At 35.7% G+C, this 9999-nt stretch overlaps 1 protein-coding gene across 1 annotated transcript; it reads right to left on the reverse strand.

The window, feature by feature from the left end:
• Positions 1-1584: 1584 nt before the first annotated feature.
• Positions 1585-7929, reverse strand: LOC107085803 (nose resistant to fluoxetine protein 6-like). The gene is made up of 15 exons (XM_015376355.1): positions 7773-7929; positions 6523-6656; positions 6363-6441; positions 6132-6267; positions 5837-6021; positions 5554-5766; positions 5372-5474; positions 5194-5295; positions 3958-4123; positions 3804-3883; positions 3610-3720; positions 3388-3511; positions 2829-3015; positions 1820-1962; positions 1585-1729 (listed from the first exon to the last, which is right to left on the reverse strand). The coding sequence occupies exons 1-15, from the start codon at positions 7927-7929 to the stop codon at positions 1625-1627; spliced, it is 2025 nt and encodes a 674-aa protein (XP_015231841.1). The 3' UTR covers positions 1585-1624.
• Positions 7930-9999: the final 2070 nt, after the last annotated feature.

Below are 9999 nucleotides of genomic sequence, written 5' to 3' on the forward strand. Positions count from 1 at the left end.
ATAAAAGAAGCGTAGTGAAGTCATTTGTATTCTTGGACACCGTAACATCTGGCAATGACTGGCTATAAAAGAAGGAGCGTAAGGGAGTGTGGGAAAAAGTGAGTCACAGAGAAAAAGAGCAGTCAATTTAGGGAAATGGCATCTTAATTGCTATAATTTTTGCTCATTTATTTTTAGATGAATTATAAATGTCACAGAACTATATTTTGTAACCGGAAATCAAATGAAGGTGGGAACAAAAGGAAGAAATTGTAATCATTCTTGACTGAAAAACATTTTTGGTGTGTTTATGAGCTTTTATGAGACAATCCTCTCTGTCAAATATCTTGATCCCTGAGAGCTAAAGCTGAACGGGCAACAAAGAGAAAACAAAGGGGGAGGAAAATAATGCAAATTACAGCCATAAAAATAAATTCTGTGCAATAACTGTTTTCTGTTCCTGCCTGCACTGGCAATCAGGTCTGATCGGTAACACCTGTGATATCTTTAATAACCTGAAGATGCTACACTTGGGAGGAGCACTATATATTCCTTTCTCTCCCAGTGGGTAACTGCCAGACTCTTGAAAGACATTTGTCGGAGTTAAGCTTCCAGCAATCATCATTTTGACTTTATGAAGAAAATAAGTAATTTTAAGGTTGTATAGGTTAATTAATTAAACAGGTAAGGGCAGAGAACATTCACACAGAGTACAACATTGTTTTAAAGGATATTTATTTGCATAAATAAACATGCATCCCTCCACAGTCATCCCTAGTAAACCACCAAACAGGCTTAAATCAAAGGCAACTGGAATCTTATTTTTTTTATCTGAAGACTTTCTGATACCTGACTTTGTCAATTCTGTCAGCTCGCACTAGAGCAGTCCATAGTTGGAGAGCTGATTTTAAGCAACATGGAGGTCCATCCTCCTAAGTACATTTCGAGTCAGTAAATTATTGGTCATCCCATCATCTGCCTGGGTTGTTGGAGCCTTTTGTGGTGCGTGAGCCATTGACCAAGTTGACTGGGAATTCCCACAGGCATCCCTAGTAAAGATTTTTTAAAGCCTTAAGATGAACTCCTATTTTATTGCAATAGCATATGACACACTATTAAACCTAAAAACAACAACCTTTGATTTGAGCATCTTTAAAAATTAGCACATCCCATTAAATAATCTGTTAATTAAACCTCAATCTACTGACGACTGATCTTGTTTTTTTTATTAATTATGAACAGAAAGGTACTTTTGATTACACTTCAAATCAACCTTGTTTTACAAGGAAAATGCTGCCTAAAATGGGAAAGACAGAAAAACAGACCACAGAAATAAGGCAAGAATTGTTTTTTATATTTATAAATAAATGTAAAGAAGGCAGCTACAAACCTACACCTGCTCAGATCAATACTAGCATTAAACGGTTTCAAATAGGTAATCACTCAAGGAGTAGCCAAGTATATCTTGTCACTAACCAAGAATAATAAAGGACCATTTTCAAATTTTACTTTTGAAAACCTGCAGCCTTTTTTAAGTATAAGTTTGTGTTAACACAAGTAAAGATTCATTTATGTCGAGTCTTCTTACAAACCTTTATTGGGGATACATATGAATAAGAGGACTGCATTATATGTTACACCTTATCTAGATACTTTTGTCTTTAAGGAAGAGGTAGGGCTTTTCAATCAACACGGTTAGAGCACAGCCGACCACCAGAGTGAGCACCAGATGGCCGAAGAACAGGTACATCTAAAGAAAACAGAAACCCACAATGACATCATGGAAACAGAAAGAGACCAATTATGGTTTCTTAATAAGTGATTAAGATGAAATTCTTACAAAGTTGATATCTGTGTAGTGGATTGGTGTTTCTTGCAAACCATTGTAGAGAATAATGAAGATGGGATGTACCAGATAGCAGGCAAAGCTAATGTTGGACAGAGGAACCCAGACACCAAAGGACAAGAATGTCTTGATAAATCCTGCAGAATTAAACAACAAAAACAAACACTGGTGTAGAAGGCCTGCCTTAAAAACTAGTGTTCTACCCTTTGTAATATTAATACTATATACTTAAAGAGTAACAGTTCTAATATCTGTGCTGTGATTCTTGGTAAAAGTAACTAAGGCAAAAACAAAGAATTTAATCAGTATTTAGTTATATGCTGGATGGTACATGGTGCTGAATAGTTCATCTGTTTTGCTGCAATGCAGCGAAACAGATGAAACCACTACTAACAGGCAAACAGACATATATGATGCAAAAGAAACCAAAATAATTTGTAAAAAAAAAAAAAAAATGCACGCACTGAAAGCAACAGAGTTAAAAAATAAAGCTTTGAAATTTAACATAAATACACCAGACCACTAGAGGGAGTCGACCACCTAGTCAGCTGTCTAAAATCATGCTTACTTAAATATTCTGTTGTTTTATGTTTTAAAAGTTTATGGCCACATGCATGGCAGTACTTTAACAAATACCTTTTTTTTTCTTCCTCCATCCTACTTCTGTGCATCATGATAATGTCTTTACTAATGTCTTTACTTTTTTCCTAACTGGCTGCACCTACTGGTCTGATGCACTTCTGTTTCTTGAGAAACGGTTTTCTGCTCTTTTAAGTTGCTGTTGTTTTTGATACGGGCTGCCTTTTGCTCCTACTGTTTTTTTTAATTGCACCATGTTTTTTTTGTGGAGCACTTGTATGAGTTTGTGCCTTGAAATTTGGCTTTTTTGTGTGTTTGCAATGCATTTGTCTGTTTATAACACATTCAGTCACTTTCTGTGTGTTTGCACCTGTTGGACACCCTAGTTCTAACATATTGAAGATGTATTTTGAGTTGTTCTAACCTCCATAGCCCTCCTCACAGGCCAGAATGATCCAACTCACAGCCAGGGCCCAGACTGGTCTGTGCAGCCCCTGATACAGAGCATGGGCCACAGATGGGTAGGCTGGAGTTTCTTTCAGGAGGTAAGCCAGTCCAATAAGCAAAGACATCATGGAAAGACAGCAGAACCAACCAAGCGCTGCTTGCCACTGAATAAAAACAACAAACATTGAAAGCTGAAGTCAAGGGTCGGAATTATGTGTTATTACACCTATATCCTTAATTCCTGCTTATGCAGAGATCATTCTTAAATAACTAGATGCATTTTTACCAACTTTTTAGCTAACTTGAATACAGAACTACTTTTCTAATGAAGAGCTTCAGTTATTCCATGTTAATGTGAGGAAAAGATTAATGTACATTAGATTTGCTGAAGACACTCAAACAACTCCAAGAAAAGGTAAAAAAAAAAGTCTAAATTCTTTGTAGTTTTTTAAAACCAAGTTAATTTATCAAGGGCTGGCAAATTTAGCAACACAGTCAATTTTATTATGGTAAGGTCTGATATCAAATCATCTCACCTTTTCCTTTAAAAGCTGACCTTTCTTTGTTGTCAGGTGTATCCCTGTTAGGATCCCTATCAGAAACGGTCCATACCTCGTGTAGGGTTTCACGTAGTAATACAAAACGTAGTTGTCCGTTGTTCTGCAAAGACAAACGCATCAAGGTAAGAGAGGTACATTTTCTGTTTTATGGTTAACATAACATTTTATTTAGACAGGATCGTCATGGTGGAGGATTACATCGTAGATGGCTGAAAGACTGGGAGGTGCAGGCATGCAGTTATAGCTGCACTGGTTACAGTAGAAATCACCAAAAGGCTTCCTACCACAATGGCAAACACACTCCTTTTACTGAAACAATGGAGACAGAATGTAAAAGGATTTTATTCCAGTGTTTATAATACTTGGGATGATGTTAAAGGAAGTGCACATACAATCTGTAAATATAGACCAACAGAGGGGTAGTTGCATAGCACTGGAAGTCTAAAGACAGGTACCATGTCCAGGGGATACACTGAGGAGAGATTTAAAGAGAAAATATGAGGAAAAGGGCAAACAAAACAAAACCTGAAGAGTCGCTTAACTTACAATCTCATGTACTGGTAGTAGATTGCTAATTAGCAGCACGTTAGCCCACCAGTATGCTTTACAGTCCATCAGTGTTTCTACAAATGGGAACCAGTAGGGACCCCACTGGACCAAGGAGATGAGGCTGACAGTGAGACACATTGTAAACAGATGCAGAGGCTGAATCCTGGAGCAGGAAGACGAGGAGAGAAATATAACATTTAACTCCTCATTTTATATTAATATTTTTATATTAACTTTAATGTATTTGCATTATATGTGATCAGCAGACAAAAGGTAGGCCAGTATTTTGACATAGAAGGATTTTAGTTCTTACTTTAGGAGTATTTTTTTTCTTCTCACCTCACTTCACTGCAATGCCCTTTAATAAAAATCTAAGAGAACTAATTAATGAATAATGTTAATCTGTGTCTAATTCAATCTATGTATAATCACAACTGTTCTGTTTGAGCTTCAGATATTTGAACAACTCAATAACAAACGATAAATCATAAAAACAAAAATCAAATTGATATATCATAACAATTGTACACTAAAAAAAGTCTCCATTGCAACCCCTAACCCCTCCTCAAGGGAGCAGCAAGCAGCCTGAAGGGTTTTATTAAAGTGCTTGCTCAGGGGCGCAGAGTTTGAGTTTCACTTAGGTTTGAACCGATGATCTTGCAGCTTCTTCAGAATGCAAATGAACTGCTGTCCTACTTCCAAATACCAAGGAACAGTGCAGACATGCCAAGGAGGGGGAACGTAAGAATCAATCAATATTATAAGTAAGATCCTATAAAAAATTTGATTGGATTGGGGTGAAGGTTTATCTTTGTTTACACAAAGGAAATAAAGCCTACAGCAAGAAGGCTAATGACCAGATGGGTTACAAAGAAAGGGTCAGCATGGCGTGACCCATATAGAGTGACGTTCACTGAACCTTTTAATTGCATCAAACTCAGCTTGAGGTGTTTTGCTACCAAAAACCTGCAGAAACTTTAGCCTCTAGATGTACAAGCTGGTAGACACGTACCAAAATTCTTTATTGTAAGGTATTAAGGAAGTAAGTTACACTGTTTTGAAGATTTTTCTCCATTAAAAAAAAAGAAAAAACAAACAAATGATATACTCTTTAAAAACAGAACATGATATCCTTGTTGATCTGTCACATAAAACCCTAATGATGAAATCTATAAATCAGGTAAGAATTATTTCTCAGGTTGCAGTAAAATAGTGATCCATAAGAGACTTTGCCTTTTAATCCTCTTGAAGAGATAGTTTGCAACCAAACCGAGACTCAGATGGTCTTCTGCCTTGTTGATGGAGCTCAGCAAAGATCTGGCACTTAGCAAACCTCTGAAACAGCAAAAATGTGAAGTTTAGAAGTTTAGAACCATTTTTGCACCATAAAATCTTCATAAAATGTTCTCACCCAAGCAATAGGAAGGTATCAACAGCCAGAAAAACAGGGCCGCTAATGGTGAGCACATATGTTGGACTACTTTGAACAGCCTTCCTCCATGTTTTGTAGTTATCTAAAACAGAGACTTGGCAACATGAAAAAAAAGTTTTTAAAAAAGTAAAAATGAGTCAAATGACTCCTTTCTTTCATACCAAGGTTGTTAATTACTGGGAACTGTGCAGAGTGCCCACATATAATCCACAGCAAACTGAGGACACGTATGCCATTCAGAGAGGCATACTTGTCACTTTGGACAGAGGGGAGCGTGCTGAAGACTCCCTTGCTTGTTGTCTGTAAGGCAAATGCTCGAAAGCAGCTAGAAAGACAACTTTGAGAAATATCTTCTGCAACAGGGTTGATCCTACCTGCAAAAAAGAAATGACTGGATATAGGCTCTGTGTAAATATAAACAATCAGACAGAATTTGCAACTTACCATTTTCCTGTAATGTTTGGCCATTTACTTCATTGCCAGATAAGCCATTGCTTTTCAGAGTGCCATAAAAGTTTGAAAGGGAAATATGCTCTGTGGGACTGACCATTCTGCTTGGGTCTGACCTTCTTAGGGCTCTGAGAAGGGTAGCTGCAAGAGGAATGGCTAACATGACACAGCACACACACCTGGGGAAGAAAAGTAACCAGATTTCAATCTCCCAAAGGCATTTAAAAGACAAACATCCACTTTACATAGAGGAATATCAAGGATAAAAAGAGATGACTCATTTACTGACATGCAAGCTACGCTTGATGCATCAAGAGTAACTGCGTCGGCTAAACAGTGAGTCATGATTATGTCCTGATAAGACTGATTGGTCAAGATGGGAGGTAATGGACTAAGGAGAGACCTCTGGTTGAACTGAAGTCCGTCTGTTGAAAAATTAATCACAGAGGAGACAAAAAATGAAAGTGAGCAAAAACCATAAAATTAGATCTGCAGAAGATTTGTTGTCAGAATCCCTCACCACACTGCACAATGCGTTCCACATCTTGCTCCCTGCAGGAGTCAGGGAGACAAATACCCACAAAATACTGGATGGCTCCCTGAAGAAACAGGCGAAAAAACATTTTATTTTCTCTCAACCTTAACATGTGTTGGCCATAAAAGTAAGTTAGACTATTTACCTGCTTCAGGAACACCTGGCAATACTGTGCAGAGAAGCCGGGGCCGATAGCAGAGCGACACTGCTGCAGGGAACCGGGCTGATTCACATTACCATCTTTAACACTGCTGCCCATCTTTCCAAAGGAATCATACACTTTTAAAAAGGAGGAAAAACAATTATGTTCTGTCACAAAGCAGCTAATAAAAAACAGTATAACAGTATAACTTTTCTTTACCTTTGCTCACTGCTATGTATTATTTTTCCTTATATGTTTTTATAAGATTATAACATGTTAATATACATTTTATTTCAATATTAAAAAGGTTATATTAGATCATCTAGAATGTGTTCTGGTGAGGGTAGTTTATGCGAGGGTAGTTTATCAGATTAAAAGTTCCTTTTGGAAAGAACAACCTTTAAGCAAGTATTAAAGACACTTTTCATTCAGCCCACATTTATGTTTTTTTTTTTATTATTGGCAATCTTGAATTTAGTGTTTTCATTAAGTGTATACAAAAAAATAAAATAAAATAAAAATCAACAATTTGCAGAAGGGCCTAAAATTATAATGTGACTTGCTAAGTGATGGGGTTAGTGAAATACTTTGGATCTCTGCAGCCAGTCTGCAAATGATTGTTGTAACTAAACAATAGAAAAGTTCATACATTAAAACACTCCTATGAGGACAGTTTAATGTTACCTCTAGTCTGTCTGAGTTATTAACATGGATTGCAGGTGTGAACAAAATAATGTTCTATTTTAAAGTTGTTTCCAAAAAAGTAATAGTTTTTGGGGATTATGCATAACTAACTAGGTTACTCCATTTGTTTTTATATATTTTTTTATCCAATTAAATTTGTTTTTTGGGATTTACAAAAGTATATATGCTAATTACATTGAATGTAACATTAAATAATCATTAAAGACCTTTATCCAAATTTCATTCTCTAAAGTGGTAATACTCCTTTGTAAGCCAATGTACATGATCTCATAATTTTGGTTAATGTTTGTTTTGGGTAACTAAACTTTTTAGTTTATTTTAGCATTTTCTTTTTTCAATCTGCAAAAAAAAATAAAATAAAATAAAAAATGCATTCACCATTCTGTTTATAGTACTGTACTAGAATAAAATCAGAATATGGACCAGTTTCCTTAAACAAGTTCTTGATTATGTTAAAATCCTTATTGTTTTACAGTGAACCTCATCTAATTTGCCTAAAAATGCTACTGAACAGACAATAAACGAAAAAGGAAGGTGACAACACTTACTGAGAGTAGCATATTCCTTTGGCTCATCTTGGTTTAAATCCCAAAGGAATATGTTAATATCCTTCATACATCTTTGTGATACATTGCAGTCATGATAGTTTCCAAGTGTTCCACTGTTGTTTACCAGCAGCAGAAACACAATCCAACCAATGGCCATTTCAAAGCTGAATGCAACTCCTCCATCCGCAAAGTGTTTAAATATTTGAAAGGAGAAGATCACCAAGGAGAGAGAAGCATGAAATTCATTTTCTAAACTGGAAATGGAAAAAAGCTTTGGAAACTTTAGCCGAGACCTGGTGGATTTTCTGCTTGAGGTGTGAATTGGATTCATTTACTCAGAGGGATCAGAGCTGAAGACGTCACTATGCATGATGATAGCTGGAAAATGTGGAAACCTAATAATTATGGCTTCACCAAAGAGTCAAACATCAAACCAAATTATAATATTAGCTCAGCACATTTTAAATGATTAAAAAAGTCATATTGAGCTGTTCTTTTTAAAAAAAAAAAAAGTATATTTTTAAAAACTGCTACTATATGACAGTCAGAGGAGGATAGCTATATTTACTTAGTAACTTCTCAGAAAAATGTTCTTCTAGAAATAGTTTTGATAAACTGTACATTTAAGCTTTGAGGTGAGGTATATTGTTTTAAAGTAACTCTACTTTTAATTTGGAACAATCATTTGGTAAAAATGGTCAATTGTAATTTATCTTACCGGTACTTCCAGTTTAAATTTGGCTGTGTTCTGATAGTCTCTAAATTCCAGAATTTTCTCCTGAATTTTTTTTTTTTACAAATTGAATCCAGTGTTTTTTTTACAGTCACTTAAAATACCTTTTTCCTCACCTAGGACCTAAATATTATTTTGAATTACTAATTTTTACTCTGGCTTGAGTATTACAGCAGTGCTTCTCTGACTTCAGTAAAACTTGTATGTGTTTTACCCCTCTCTGATGATGGTACTGTTCATATTATTTATGGTAGAACAACCTAGTGAGTCAACAGCAGCACTTTTAGTAGAAATATACCTGTATTTATTCTATACAGTAATGTACCTTGATACCATTAATACAATTTAGTACTTTAAAGCACAGTGAAAGTGTGTTTTAATACACTCTAAGTACCTCAATAAGAGCACTTCCAAGGACTGTCCTCTAGAGGGAGAAGGTGTCTCACTGTAAAACTAAGAGAACCACAGCTTATTTACAGCTTCTCCTGAGCTATCACTGTAGTTATGCTTATATGTTTAGGTTTTTTTTAGGACATAGGGAGCACTTTTCATCATTTTTCTAAATTCTATTCCTATTCTCCCATTCTGCTTTATTCGTTAGTTCCATGCCTAACTTTATGTTCTTGCTGTTTTTTTCTCATCATAGTACCTTCATTTGTTTTGTTCCTGTTGAGTTTAGCTTGTTTTCTTGTTGTTTAGTCTTGTTTCTCACCTTGACATAGCTATGGGCTCAGCTTTTAATCTCACTAGTTGTGTGTCCTTCCTTTCTTTCCTTTAACATGACAATGACTCAAAGATTTCTTTCCTGAACAGAGTCCCCATGGAGCTGGTTTATGTTACCTTTTCAAAAATACTGTATAAGGAATCAGTACTTCTATGTTCCTCTTGTATGTCAGCTTCCTTTTATACCCTCAGTCTGGACCAGCCGTTTGATTCGCTGAGCTTGGTTTTGCTTGAGGTTTTTTCTGGTTTAAAGGAAGTTTTTTATTTCCACTATCACTGGATGCTTGCTTGGTGTAATGGATTGCTGTCGAGTCTATGACAAAATGGAGTCAAGCATCTACTGTCAATAATTAATAATTGGATGGTTTTTGCTTTAAATAGAAAACTTTTAACCAATCTGACCATATTATCTGATTATCAGATTTATCAAATTGTCTCTGTAAAGTACGTTTTATACAAAGTGGAGCTGTTAATAAATGACAGAGCTTATTTAAGGACACAAGTTTGCTCGGGTTATAAGACCTTTTCACATGATAAATGTATTTTAAGGCTTAGTAAGCATTTTTAATGCAGAGTAGCTTGAGAGGTTCTGTCGGATTTAACACCAGTAGATGAGAAGCTTCTTACTGTTTTTTTCTATGGAAGCACTGATGTCTAAAATGCAGTTAGAATCAGGTCACTCCTTGTTTCTCCATTTATTGACATACAGAATATTTTTTGCACACAATCATAAGAAATGTTAAAAAACTGACAGAAGCAGCAGCAAGACAC

This window comes from Cyprinodon variegatus, unplaced genomic scaffold (genome assembly GCF_000732505.1).
Source record: "Cyprinodon variegatus isolate N-32 unplaced genomic scaffold, C_variegatus-1.0 Scaffold134, whole genome shotgun sequence".
Taxonomy (NCBI): domain Eukaryota; kingdom Metazoa; phylum Chordata; class Actinopteri; order Cyprinodontiformes; family Cyprinodontidae; genus Cyprinodon; species Cyprinodon variegatus.

Coding starts and splice junctions, on each gene's coding strand:
- LOC107085803 (XM_015376355.1), bottom strand. CDS start 7,929: ATGGCCATTGGTTGGATTGTGTTTCTGCTGCTGGTAAACAACAGTGGA. Junction 6,022..6,131: donor GCATCAAGCGTAGCTTGCAT/GTCAGTAAATGA, acceptor TTTCTTCCCCAG/GTGTGTGTGCTGTGTCATGT. Junction 1,963..2,828: donor CTGTGAGGAGGGCTATGGAG/GTTAGAACAACT, acceptor TTAATTCTGCAG/GATTTATCAAGACATTCTTG.